Here is a 14,663-nt window from a genome sequence, read left to right as displayed (position 1 = left end):
GTATGAATTTGGCAACTTCTCTTTGTAATTCTATTCATTTTTGGTTTATATGAGGCTGTATTATTAACTCTACAAGTTTTAGAATTGTCACATTTTCCAAGTGAATTGTTCCTTTTATCAACAGAGGGTAACCTTCTTTATAATACTTTTTTTTAAAGATTTTATTTATTTATTCATGAGAGACAGAGAGAGAGAGAGAAAGAGAGAGAGAGAGGCAGAGGGAGAAGCAGGCTCCATGCAGGGAGCCTGACATGGGACTCGATCCTGGGTCTCCAGGATCTGGCCCTGGGCTGAAGGCAGCACTAAACTGCTGAGCCACCCGGGCTGCCCTATAATAATACTTTTTAACTTAAATTCTGTTTACTGATTTCAACTTTCTTTTAATTAGTATTTGCCTGGTATATTTTTAAACTCTTTTTCCTTCATACCACAATGTCTTTACATGTGTTTTATATTTTAATTTAATTTAATTTTTTAAAGATTTTATTTATTTATTCATGAGAGACACAGAGACAGAGGCAGAGACATAGGCAGAGGGAGAAGCAGGCTCCCCAAGGGGAGCCTGATGTGGGACTTGATCCCAGGACCTCGGGATCATGACCTGAGCCGAAGGCAGATACTCAACCACTGAGCCACCCAGGCATCCCTAAAAATAGAAATATCATATGATCCAGTAATTCCACTACTGGGTATTTACCAAAGAAAACAAAAACACTAATTCAAAAAGACATATGTACCTTTATGTTTACTGAAGTATTATCTATACTAGGCAAGATATGGAGTAATCCAAGTGTCTACTGATAGATAAGTGGATAAAGAAGATGTAGTATGTGTGTGTGCACACATGCCATACATGTGCATCTGCTGGAATATTACTCAGCCATGAAAAAGAATGAAATCTTGCCATTTGAGACAATACAGACAGACCTAGAGGGTATTAAGCTAAGTGAAATAAGTCAGACAGAGAAAGAAAGTACCACATAATTTCACTTATATGGGGAGTCTGAAAAACAAAACAATAAAAAAACAGACTCTTAAATAGAGAGAACAAACTGGTGGTTGCCAGAGGGGAGAAGGGGAGAAGGGTGAGGGGACACAAGGAATAGATAAAGGAAATTGAAAGATGCAAAATCCTAGTTATGAAATTGATAATTCACAGAGATGAAAAGTACTACATTGAGAATATAGTCCATAATATTTTAATAATGTTGTATGACGACAGTGACTGCACTCACCTTATATGCTTACCACTCTGGTTCTCAATCTCCTCCACAATTTTGCCCTTTTCATTCTTAAAAAATTACCTACACATTTAAAATCACATTCATTATATTTTATCTAGCATTTCTATCATGCTAAGTGGGACAGTTTTCAATTATCTAGACTCCCAGATTGCCAAAAAGAGAAGTCTCCAAAGCCCCTGCCTTTCCATGCCTTTTCTCTTGATTGAATAAGGGAGAAGGCTCACTTAGACACTATTCTTTCTTAAGCTGTTTCCAATAGCTTCCTATTATTGATAAGGAAGGTGGGAACCCCCTAAAACTGAAGCTTTCTACAAGAAACATTTCAAGTTCAACACCTGGGAATGGGCAGATGACAACAGGAAGCAGGAGGCCACTAGAGTGATGACTGGTTTGGAAAGCATGTAATATATAATGAATGTTCAAACCTAAGAATATCTTGACTTCAAAATAGTGAAGGTCCTCTGTAATCAATCTCTGCAGTACACAGCACAGAAAGCACAAATTCATCATTATGGCCCTTACCCTAAAAAAATGTATCATTTAAACAAACCAATCATCAAGAAAATTAATAAATAAAATGATTTGTTTTCTTTGTATTTGTATGTCTTTACATTGTATCTGGTACTGTGTCCTACAGATCTATTGTTTTAACTGACCAAAAAAAAGGGAAGAATTTATTTTTCAGGAAAGATTTGAAAGAAGAAAAAAATGCTGATTATTTGGATAGTGAGAAAACATATTGTTCCAGGCAAAGTAACAGTTTGTAATCATAAAGACTAAATAGAAGATTATCATGGGACACTTAACATGGCAGAATGGATGGAAGACAGTAAGAAAAAAAGACGAGGGTGTTTTAAATAGAGTGAAAGCCTTGATATAAAATTATTTTCTGGGCACCCCCGGTGGCGCAGCGGTTTAGCGCCGCCTGCAGCCCGGGGTCTGATCCTGGAGACCCAGGATTGAGTCCCGCGTCGGGCTCCCTGCATGGAGCCCGCTTCTCCCTCTGCCTGTGTCTCTGCCTCTCAGTCTCTCTCTCTCTCTGAATAAATAAATTAAAAAAAAAAATTATTTTCTTAATGGGGAAAACAAAAGGCTTTTAGAAGTGGACAATATGAATAAAGGAATATTCTGAAGGTTCAAGAGAGAACAACAGAAACAGAGACGCCACTGAAAATAAACTTGGAACATTTGGAAATTGGAAGAGTAACACTGCACATTGTTCTTAAGGACAGAGACGCTCCCCGTGGGCCCTGCCTCTCCGTTGGGAGGGTCTCCCAGTTTCACCGAAGCTACTGGGTGCACTGGGTAAGCAGTACTTTTCCACTTCCTCTGTAGCAGGCCAGGGGAGACTAAAGATGATGCAATACAGAAACCATTATAAAGGGCAAGATGACAAAAGATGAGATTATAATCTCAGAGGCTAAGAATCCAGAAGTGGGGAGACAGACAAGTGATGAGAATTAAGGAGCACTCCACAGGATTTTACAAATGACAAGCTGATACTTTTTCTACTTTGGGTATAGCAATGACATACTGTGATGGCTTGCCCACTAAACATGGGATGGTGAACTTGAAAGGGACCATAAGAGGTCATTAAGGCCACTGGCTCATTTCATTTACAGTTATCTCTTCTCTTCTAAACCACAGGACCCTCATTTCTCCAAATGTGTATATTTAAGATACAGTTTGTATATATTGGCACAAGATGTTTCCTTCCAGGGGTAATTATTAGACTTCAGTAGAATTGCTCATGTTTAACTATATTGAAGCAATTAATGTAACAAGCATTGACACTGGTTAGAAAGAATGTCCCTGCCAGTTTTCAGTTTCCCAGAGAACAAACACGTAGGCGGGCTTACCTTTGTGAAAGCTCGGTAACACAGACCACACACCTCCACTAGGTAGGCCAGAGTGAAGACGGCATTCTGAATTACAAAGCTGAGCAGTTTTGAAAATGGCTCCAGCAGACTCTGCAATGAGATTGGGGCCAAAGAAAATCAACTGCGGATTCTTTCATTTAAAAAAAAAAGGGGGGGGGATCCCTGGGTGGCGCAGCAGGTTAGCGCCTGCCTTTGGCCCAGGGTGCGATCCTGAGACCCGGGATCGAATCCCACATCGGGCTCTCGGTGCATGGAGCCTGCTTCTCCCTCTGCCTGTGTCTCTGCCTCTCTCTCTCTCTCTCTGTGACTATCATAAATAAATAATTAAAAAAAAAGTATTAAAGTCTTCTGATACTTTAACTAATGGGATTGTTCCTTTATTTAAAATCTGTAGCCAGGTGGCTACTGGAGCCACTCTGTTGATGTAACAAGAACAGAACTGTACCTTCAATCAATGCCTGAAAGAGTATGATTTAATCATTTTATTGTTAGAAAAGGAAATCCATTTTCCCAGGTGGCATCATTTATAAACCTTATCAACTCCAACACTGTCTTCATGTCCACCCCAGCAACCAAGACTCTGTGAGGTTTGTATTATGATTTTCCATTCTATATCTCAGAATCTGTAGGCATCTATGGGCTCACCCCTCCAGCTCCTTTGAAATCTGTCATCTTGGTTAAGTAGCACAAAGCACCGTGCATGTAAGTACAAAGCACTATTAGCTTAGATAAAACTCATCACGACCCAGCTTCTTGCCAGTGTTTATCAGGAAGGCACAGTTTTGGTGTCTCCATCTGAATCCCACCCATAAAGGGTCAGTTTAAGATCCATCTGCTCTCTAAAGTCATTTAGAAACATTTATTGAGAACCTACTAAGTATCAGGCAGTTAGGTGCTTTTACATAATTTATATTGCTCAAATTTCTTATGACAATCCCAGAGGGACAGTATGTTATAATAGTTAATGACACAAAGTATAGAATCTCACACAATTATTTTCAAACTCCAGCTCTCTGTGACCTGGAATAAGTGATTTAGTTCTGGACTTAGTTCTCTCCTCTGTAAAATAAGGATAATCGTGGTCTCCACCTCATTAGTGTTGCTGTCAGAAATTGGGGAGGTAATGTAGGTTGGCAGCAGTGAGCCCTCCGTCACTGTTAGTCGTGATCTGCATCAGAACTCTGGAACTCTGGTGTCCCTATTCTGCAGCTGAGGCTTAAGTAGGCAAGCAGCTCGCCTAAGGCCATACAGCTATTGAATGGAATTCAAATCCAAATTCCAGGGCAATTTTCCAGAGGTAGAACTGCTCTTTAGGGAAGACAGAATTTTAACGGGGCTCCAAAAGATTTTCATGCCATGATTTCCACTACTTCTCAACCTCCATAGTCCTAGTGGTCTGGATTATAAAAGTTTTATTTAAGTATTATTTTATTATAAATAACATTCCAATAAACATGTTTTGTGTGAAATTTACATTTTCATTTTTCTCATTTAGAAGAGATTCCCAGAAAAGGAATAACTAAATCAAAGGATACGAGAATTTTTTAGATCCTTTTTCCTTATTGATATAAAAATGTATTTGTTACATGTTAGTCATGCCGGAGGATAGGAATTATGCCCTTTATTTGTTTATATTCCCTACAGAAACCCGTATAGCACTTTCCATATAGAAAATCTTAGAGGAACCCTTCAGAATAGTACTGTTGATTCAGTATTCTTTGCTCTGTATAAATGTTGTTGCCCTGAAATACGGATAATAGATGAACGGCAACAGGACTATATCTCCAGTTGATATATAACGCATCTTTATTCACCAAAAAAAAAAAAAAAGAAAAGAAAAAAAATCTGAATTCAAACCTAAATAAGAAACCTTGTTTTTTTTAATCCAGCAAAGCAGCTAGTGATGGGCCGGTAGAGTATACCAGAAAAATCAAGGAACTTGGAATCAAAGGATCTAGGTTCAAGTCTCAAACCTTCTACTAACCAGCTATATAACCTTGGCCAATCCAATTCCTCTCTTTGAGCCTGTTTCTTTATCTATAAATGATCAGATTAGACCAAATGATCTCTTTGCAACTTTTCCTGCACAAACTACTAGTTTATGAAAGCACAGTCAAGGTATAAAGTTACAGGGGATGTGGCTTCTTGGTATATTAACTAGTAGTTATAGCCATTGCTATGCAAACTACTGCATCATTCTATATAATTCAGCCCAGAAACATTGTATATAATGCAGCCCAGGAATACACAGTGAAGGAGACACAGTGTGGACTTCATGAAGCTCACAGTCTCACTGGGGAGACTTTCATACAATGTAAGTGTTGGCATAGAGAGCTCTATCAAGTACTGTGGGATCTGATATGGGAGAAAGTTGCTACAGAGAATTCCAATTCACTTTTTTAATTTAAATGGGATTCAGATTCTCATCTTGAAGAATGAGAAGGAGTTCACCTCATCAGCGAGAGAATAAAGCATTTCAGGCAGAGGAAATGGCTGAAGCCAAGGCAAGGAAGTATGAAATTAAATAAGATTATAAACATAAAAGAGTTAGCATGATGCCTGCCATATGGTAAGTGCTCAACAAACAGTGGTTGTTGTTTTGATGATAATGATGATGGTTCTGAAAGTAGGCAGGAGGCATGGGGGATGGGACAAGGAGCTGAAGCTGAAATTAGAAAGGTAGGCTGGCAAATTAATGAAGTCCCTTCTTGAATGCCACATTAAGAAATTTGGACACTATCCTAAAAGAAATGAGATGGGATCAAAGATGTTTAAGCAAGGAATCAAGGCAGTAAGATCTGTGTTTGGAAGGATCACCTAGATCACAGTGTGGAGGGCAGACTGTTGGCCATAGCCCAGAACTAAGAGGGCCAATTATAAAAAATGATATTGTGACATACTAGAACTCTTTATACTAGACACTTTCACCATGTTTGAAAGTGAAACATTCAGTATGCAATAACTACTTCAAAATTATTAATATACCTGTCTTTTTAGGTTAAAAAATAATTGAATAACCAGTGGGCTGTTTTACTGAAACATATAATACATACCCTTGTGGCATTGGTAGAGGGTATCTTCAAGAGGCAAATCATAATTCTCAAACTGGAATCTAAAGAACACTGTGAACAAATATGAAAAAAGTAAAAGTCAGTACCCTTCTTTAATATATCTTTTGCTTCATGTATTTTTTTATAAGCATTTATTTTAGGGGGAAAAAAATCTCAAATGCTGCTGCCTCCTTACAGTTTTCTATGCCATATATTCATGTTGAAAAAAAAATCATTCTCAGGTTTAAAAAACTTAATCAAACCATTAATTAAATAATATTAAACAGCTAAATAATTAAGCATAGCTCCTAAACTATTTCTCAAAGATATATTTTTAAAAGTAAATCAGAGAGTGAGTTGGATAAAGAATTGAACAGATGGATGGATGGATGATGGATGGATGGATGGATGGATGAATGGACAGACTGATAGATGGGTAGGTAGATATCAAATGTGTCCAACTCTAAAGAGATAGACTAATTTGTCAAGGGTCATATTGGGGAAAAAAAAACTACTCAGATGTATTTGAAACCATTAGGCTTATTAATCCAAATAAGAACCAGTTTCATCTGCCCTTCCTCTGCTACTAAAAGACATGATAAAAACCTGCAAAAAAGCAGGAAAATTTCTACAAGAAAAAAACTATGCTTCCCAAATCTATTAGAGTTGTATTTTGGCAAGATTCCACATCAAATGTACTTTTTAAATTGAGTTTACTTGGGGGCGGGGTGTTACAACAAAAATAAGCAATATTATTTCACATTGTAAACATATCACATTAGTAGGTTACAATCCCTGCAGCTGTATACCATACTAACCTTTAGTAGAAGGGAACAAACTAAGCCAGTGGTTCCCCAAGTATAACCCCCTGAACCAGCAGCACTTTGAATTACTTAGAAATTTGTCAGAATGTAAATCCTCAGGCTGTACTCCCCCCCCCCCCCCCCCCCCCCCCCCCCAGTGCCAGTGAATCAGAAACTCTTAGAATAAGGCCCAGGATATCTGCTTTTTAGCAAGCCCTGCAGGAACACTGATACACCCTGAAGATTGAGAACCACTTCTCTGAACTGATAAGATCAAACTACAGAAGGCTTTTTAACAGCTTAATATTTTCCCCAGATATTAAAAACAAAACAGAATATGATCAAAGGCAGTACCCAGATCTGATCTAGAGGGAGAGTTTTTACATAAATTCTGAAAGTGTTTTACTGGTCCCTTCTAAGGGAACTATTGGCCTAGTTCCAATATTATTGGTTTACTTTGCTAAATACCAACCGGAGTTCATGTGACATTTACATTACTTTAAACCAGAAGCTGAAGACTAGCTGTTCATCAGGTCACCATGGTGTTTTAAAAATCAGGAAATATCCTCTTCAAAACCATGGGAAGACCAACAACAGTAGGCCGGCATTCCCATGTGACAACTGGCTGGTATGCTGCAGCAGCTGGACTTGTTAGAGGGACTGGTGCTTTCCATTTCTCAAGGGTCTCAGTTCTCTGTATTATCTTATCTTACTCCACTCAATACCCTTGCAGTCAGGGTCCCTATGGGCAGGGCTGACTGTCACAAATTAGGCTTACCAGTTGTTTGCAGGTGGCAATAGTTCCAACTGGTCAGGGATGAAGTTAAATATTTTTATTATAGCATCAACTTACAGGCATCTGCATTTGCCATGCCTGACCCATCCCTTCTCTTCAATTCTGTGACCTTAAGCAAGGACTAGCCCTATATGGCTCTTGGTCCTGGAGAGATTCTATGGGACCATGTTAAAATGCATCACTTGACTTCCTACATGTGCATTTACAGTATCTATATGCACACATGGTCTCAAAGTACAATGCTAACTCTCTTTGCTTAGATTTATTCAGCAACTCCAGATTTGTGAGCAGACAGGATCATGGGCTGTGAGAGATGGTCAAGATCTCAGTATTCCCACTTCTCATACTAACTTTTAAAATCAGAGAAAACAGCACACAGCACACAGCTATAGGCCTCTGAATTATCCTTACAGACCCTATTTTGGGGCTATATATTCCAAATCTACTAATTTGGAAAAAGGCATTGTCAGGGTTGGTTTGTCTTTATAAAACACTTTCCATACAAGTGATACTTGTTTCAGAAATGGTACTGCCAACATGTAACTTCACTGGTCAGATCAACAAGTGATTTATTTTATTGTGAGTTAAATATTTCTGTGGTATGTATAAAGCACAAAAAGCTTATAGAACAAATAAGGTTCAGGGACCTAGAAATGGCCACGACCACCCACCTCCTTTCTCCCTACTAGGAGATTGAATGCCTTCAATTCACCCCTGCTTTAGAAGGACTCTAGGCATCAGTTATTGAAGAGGACACTGGACAGGAGTCAAGAGACTTGAGTTCTAATGCTCACACTGCCACCATCAAAGGGATGGTTTTTATAAGTCTCTCCCAGCTTGTACAGTTTAGAGTTCTGCTTCTACACTTAATGGGCTCATGTTGAAAATGATCCTTAGGTTATCAGATTCATAGCTAGGTAATTTGTGTGTATTCTTGGAGGAGGGTATGGTGGCTACGGGAGTGGGGGGTGTGTGGGGGGATGGTAAAGTAGCCAAACAGAAATATAATATCATCTTGGTCCTGCAAGTACTTCATTCACAAACACAATCAATCATTTCTCTTTAGATAGTTCTCTGAAACTTAGCTTTACATTGTATGTCCAGTCTCCTTTTAGGTAAAACTATATATATATTTACTTACACACTTACTTATTTACTTATACTGTAGTTCCACTCATCTCTTGAGAAAAATTTGTATATGAACATAATCTACTAATATCTTAGATGTCTAAAAATCAACTGGAAACATGAAATGACTATGTCAAAATGCCTATGGCAGATTGCTGTAAGCTTGTACATTTGGAGAGCACAATCTACATCACAGTCTGCATTTGGTGGCTAACAGAGATTCTGTATAGCACTTTATGAAACATTAAATCTCTATAAGCAGATGGCAAACTCTAAGATCATAATTGAAAATGAAATCCTGGACTCAGCTTACCTTCAGAGGCAAAACACAAGGCAGCTTGGCAAAAAATGTCTGAAACTGGTTGCTGATTGTGGTCCAGAGGCTGCTAGGAGAATCCATGGGCAAAGCTTCCATGAAGGTAGCAATGTTTTCCAAACAGCGTATCATAGCACCCCCTGCTGGTAAATTCTTTTTGTTATTTAGACCCTAAAAACACAAAAGCATAGGCAATCAACTGCTGAAACAATGTGGGGATTCAGACAGCTATTTGTCAAAGATCAGCTCTAAAAATCATATATGCACGGCTTAAACACGTGTTGTGTGCCTACTATATGGGCTATTCATTGTAATAGGCAGGAGGAACACAGAGAAGAAATGACAAATTCATAGAAACTTGGGGAAAACTGTTGACTTTAATTCAGTGAGAGAAGATGAAATGTGAGTGAGAAATAAGAAACATCTTTTAAGGATTTGCAGTTAGGGTGCTAAGAAGATACAATAAATGATTCCTGCTGGAAACTCTGCTGGCCAAAGCCTGAGCATAATAACTACAGAAGCAGCAAAGTCTCTAGGGTCATCTGCCAACCCTCCAAGCTAACTGAGAAAGCTAATCATAATAAGCAGAGGACTGGACACATGAACCCAAGCATTGTGATACAGTGAACAAGCAATGGAGGTGAGAATTGACTTCAAGTCCTATGACTGAGCAAAGAAATAGGATTTGAATCCAAACCTCATGATGCAACAAAGAAGCAGGGAAGCTGAGACTTGAATCCAAGTCTCTTGATACACTGTACACTGCTCTACCCACTGCACATTCTGAAGGCCTGAATGTTGTATGGGGATGAGTGTGCTTTACAGCTGCCCACCCACTCCTGAGTTGAGGGTGTCTAGAAACTTTAAATAGAGAGTAAATCCACACAAAACAGCAATGTCCAGCTGACACTCTTCCATGCATTGGCAATTTTTATTTTTAATTAACTTTAACCCTTTAAGTTATTTAAGATTAACTTGACATTTTAATATTTAACTCAAATTTAACTTTTAAATTAAAGGACTGAATTAATTTCTTAGGCACGATTTCGGGAGGGGTGGGTCATCAAGTTAGGCCTACCTCCAAGAGCTGACTGAGAGCAGCAATAGAGCTCAGTTCATTGAAGTCCATCAGAGATGTGGCTAAGGTCCGTAAAAAAGTCCCATCTGGAAAGTCAACAATCAGATTTAGTAGTGCTCAGGTTTCAGCGACTGGGCACATTTGTGGTGTCTGGATTCCCTGTGGAGGAATTACCTTTGATAGTGCTCTGGAACAGCTGCGGGAAGATGCCATTGGGTGCCAGCTGATGGAAGATGCAGCGGAGGAACTGCTTGGCCACCCCTGCAGCGTTGCCAGGAACCATCATGCTGGGGTTGAATAGGGAGAGAGAAAAGACAGGGACTCAGGGAGCACCCAGCATGAATTTACATATTTCTGTACCTCCTTATTTAGAGTATTTACACATTAATTCTCTTACAGAAGACCTCACTGTCATTTGCATTAGTAAGATGAAATACTGTAGTTCCACAGAATCCCTGTTAACAATAAGTTTCTAGAAAGAGAGAACCAGGAAATGTCAGAGTGGTTCCAGTCTAACTAATTCCAGCCACCCCAAAGTACATACAGCTGAGGCTTCTGAGGCCCAGAAAGAAAAGGTAGCCTACAAAGGCTTCAAGTCCAGAACATGGCAGAGTTCAGGATGAAAACCATGATGAAATTATTAGCAAGATACTCCTAGATAGTGTCATTAGCTCATGGAAAGCTGATCTGAGAGGAAATGCAGGCAGAGAGATGTTCATAGCTATTGAGAGATAGGAGAACTTTTCTTGATCTGTGCAATTCCCCTTACATTGCACACCACCTCTACCCATCAAAAAAGGGAGCCAAGAGATGATTATGCACTCCTGAGGCCTAAGTATCAGGAAGGACATTCCCAGAGGTGATTAGGGGGTAAATTAACAGAGGAAGAAAGTAGAAATCAAAGCACCCAAATAGGTAAGTGGCAGAAAGTCCTTCTTACCTAAACCGTGTAATTATGCTGTGTCTACCCTGAAATGCTGATTCAAACTTGTAGGTCATGCAGCAATGACACCAAACTCACAGAAACTCTTTCAAAAATTAGGGAAGTAGGAAACTCTTCCCACCCTATTTTATGAGGCTAGCATAGCCCTAAAACTAACATCAGATAAAATCATTACAAAAAAAAACAAATAAAACCAAAGCAAGAAGGAACAAAAAAGAAATGAAAACAAAACAATACAAATCAGTAGTCCTTATGGACATTGAATCCAACTACAGATAAAAAGGATGATGGTTCATTACCAAATAGTTTATCCCAGAAATGTATGAAGGACTTACTTAATATTCAAAATTTCATCAATGGAATTGAATATATTAAATAATAAAGGGCAAAAACCATACAGTTATTTCAACAGATATAGAAAACTCATCTGACAAATTTAATTAATATCTGTTCATGATACATACTCTCAGGAAATTAGAAACAAAAGAGAAGTCCTCAATCCAGTAGAGAGCCCCTATGGACACCTACAGCAAACATAGCTAATGGTGAAACTAAAGGCTTTTCTGTAAATGCAAGAATAAGGCAAGGAGGCTCACTGACTTCTTTATTATTGTACTGGAGGTTCTAGCCATTGCAATAGGACAATAAAAAATAAATAAAAGGCATAAAAATCAAAGAGAAGAGAAACTGTCACAATTTACAGAAATGACATTTTTTAACATACAAATGCTTTTAGATCCTAAGAAATCTTTAAAAGCATCTACTACAACTAGTAAGTGAACCCAGCTTATTACATGTTAATGTTTATAAACTAGCAGCAGAAAGTTAGAAAATGATTTTTTTTAAAAATTCCATTTACATTGGCATTGAAACACCCAAAATTCTTGGAAATAAATTTAACAAAAGATGTGTAAGATCTCTACACTAAAAACCACAAAACCCTGCTGAAAGAAACAAAAAAGACTGAATGAAATAAGTATACCATATTCATGAATTGACAGATTCAGTATTTTTATGTTGTTAGTTATCACCAAATTAATTTATAGTCTCAGTACAATCCCAACAGGCTTTTTGTCCCCAAACTGAGAAGTTTATTCTAAAATGTATACGAAAATTTGGTAAATCTAGAATATGCAAATCAACTTTCTTGGCAAAAATGAGCAGAGTTGGAAGATTCATACTCTCGGACTTCAAGACTTATTATATAGCTACAATATTCAAGAAAGTGTGTGGTGCCAACTCAAGCATTAATGAAACAGGATAGAGTCTGGAAATAGATCGACCCTAATACTTACTATATTTAATTTTAAGAGAAAACAAAGTGATCAGTGGAGAAAGAGAAAGTTATTATTTTTTTTAACGGTGCTGCAAAAACTGGGTTTCTACATGGATAAAAAGGAATTTCAATCCCTATCCTCACACCATTATACATAAAAATTAATTTGAGATGGATCACATAAGTGCTAAATATAAACTTTTAGAGAAAACACTGGAGAATATCTTCTTGATTTGAGGATGGGCAATGACAACAGTAAGAAATAGTCATAAATTAAAAAAAAAAAAGAAAAAAAAAAGAAATAGTCATAAATTATTTAAAAATTTTAAAACATTATGGGGCACCTGGGTGGCTCAGTTGGTTAAGCATCTGCTTTGGGCTCAGGTCATGATCCCAGGGTCCTGGGATTGAGCCCCTGTGGGCTCTCTGCTCAGTGGGGAGTCTGCTTCTCCCTCTCCTTCTACCCTTCCCCACAACCTCAAGCTCAGGTCTTCTCTCTCTCATTCTCTCTCTCTTGAAGAAATAAAATCTTTAAACAAAATTTTTAAACATTAGATTTCATCTAAACTAAAAACATCTCATCAAAATATATATTAATAAAAGGAACAGATAAGCCTCAGACTGGGTGAAAATATTTAATATATTTAATAAAGGGTGGTATTCAGGCTATATAAAGAAATCCTGCAACTCAACCCAGTTAAAAATGTGTGAAAGATTTGAACACACACTTCACAAAAGATTTATAGAGGGTCTTCAAGAGCACTGAAAAAAGACTCAACAGCATTATTCTATCAGGGAAATGCAAACTATCATGTGATACTCATCAGAATGGTTAAAATTTAAAAGACCCAACACCACCAAATTTTGACAAGGATGTCAAACAACCAAAGTCTCATACATTATTGGTAGGGAATATAAAATAGCACAATCCACTTTAAAGAGAAGTTCTGACAGTGACTTACAAAATCAAACACACACTATCCTCTTATGCCACAATTTCATTCCTAGCTATTTATCTAACAGAAATAAAATAAAAAAAAAAAACTTGGTTTACAAATAGGCTTGTATAAGAATGGTCATAACAGCTTTATCTATAATAGCCACAAACTGGACACAATGCAAATGTCCATCAAGAGGAGAATAAAGAAACAAACTATGGGATAGTACTCAGCTCTAAAAAGGAAACAAACTATTGATAATACGCAACAACATGGACAAATTTCAGTATCATTTCACTTATATAAAGTTCTATGGTAGAAAAAAAATCAGGCTATCATTTGCTTATGTGGGTGGAGCTGAGGAAGATACACAAAGGAACCTTCTGAGGGCGACGGTAATGCTCTGTATCTTGACAGGGATTTAGGTCATGCCAGGGTATGCATTTGTCAAAAAAACAGTGAATGTACAGTACACATAAAATAAGTGAACTCTCTAGCATGGAAATTTTGCATCAAAAGAAAAAAAGCCTAAAACAAAGTCAAACTTTAGTTAATGATAACTTGGCCAAAGAATATATGAAGTATGTTAATATCTGAAATTTACTTTGAAATGCAACCGAAACTAAAATGGATGGATAAAAAGCTAGAAGGATGGATAGATGATAAAGCAGTAAAATGTTTGCTGTAGAATCTAGGTGATAGGTATGTAAGTGTTCACTATAATGTTCTTCAAATTTTGCAGTATATTTAATTTTTAGAATAAAATATTAGGGGAAAAAGTAAAAAAAAAAAAAACCTCTATAAATAAGCATGAAAAGGAAGAGCAAATATTCCTAAAACCAAAAGTTACAGAAGTACAGTAACAATAGCACCATCTTATGTTTGCAGGAGCTGCTACAGTTAAGCTTCACATATACTTAATCACTTGGACCTCACAGCAAGTACCCTCTGAGGCACAAGAAGGCTATAGATAGTATCTCTCTTTTATAAATGAGAAAATTAAAGCAGAGAGATCAATGTGTCCAAAGTCCCATCCAGTACACATTCCTGCCGTCCTCTGGTCCCCTCTCCCCACTGCAGCTAAAGTAACTTTTGTACATGCTACACACACACACCTCTTGCTGCTTAAAAATCCTTCAGCAGCTTCCCAATGCTGCTAGAAAAACCCAAAATATTTCATATAATTTATAGGCCCTGTATAATCAGGAAAG

General features: G+C 37.7%; 1 protein-coding gene across 11 annotated transcripts in view; it reads right to left on the bottom strand.

Moving 5' to 3' along the window:
* UNC79 (unc-79 homolog, NALCN channel complex subunit) overlaps positions 1–14,663 on the bottom strand; it is a 238,947-nt gene that overhangs the window by 35,979 nt on the left and 188,305 nt on the right. For all 11 annotated transcript variants that reach the window (XM_038545595.1, XM_038545589.1, XM_038545598.1 and 8 more), the window contains 5 exons: positions 10,470–10,582; positions 10,296–10,381; positions 9,215–9,388; positions 6,178–6,246; positions 3,104–3,214 (listed from right to left, as the gene is read on the bottom strand). In XM_038545595.1, the coding sequence (XP_038401523.1) occupies positions 3,104–3,214; positions 6,178–6,246; positions 9,215–9,388; positions 10,296–10,381; positions 10,470–10,582 (553 nt within the window). The remainder of the gene's footprint in view (positions 1–3,103; positions 3,215–6,177; positions 6,247–9,214; positions 9,389–10,295; positions 10,382–10,469; positions 10,583–14,663) is intronic.

The sequence above is a fragment of the Canis lupus genome, chromosome 8 (assembly GCF_011100685.1).
Source record: "Canis lupus familiaris isolate Mischka breed German Shepherd chromosome 8, alternate assembly UU_Cfam_GSD_1.0, whole genome shotgun sequence".
Taxonomy (NCBI): Eukaryota; Metazoa; Chordata; class Mammalia; order Carnivora; family Canidae; genus Canis; species Canis lupus.
This window is presented reverse-complemented; position numbering and strand designations above follow the sequence as displayed.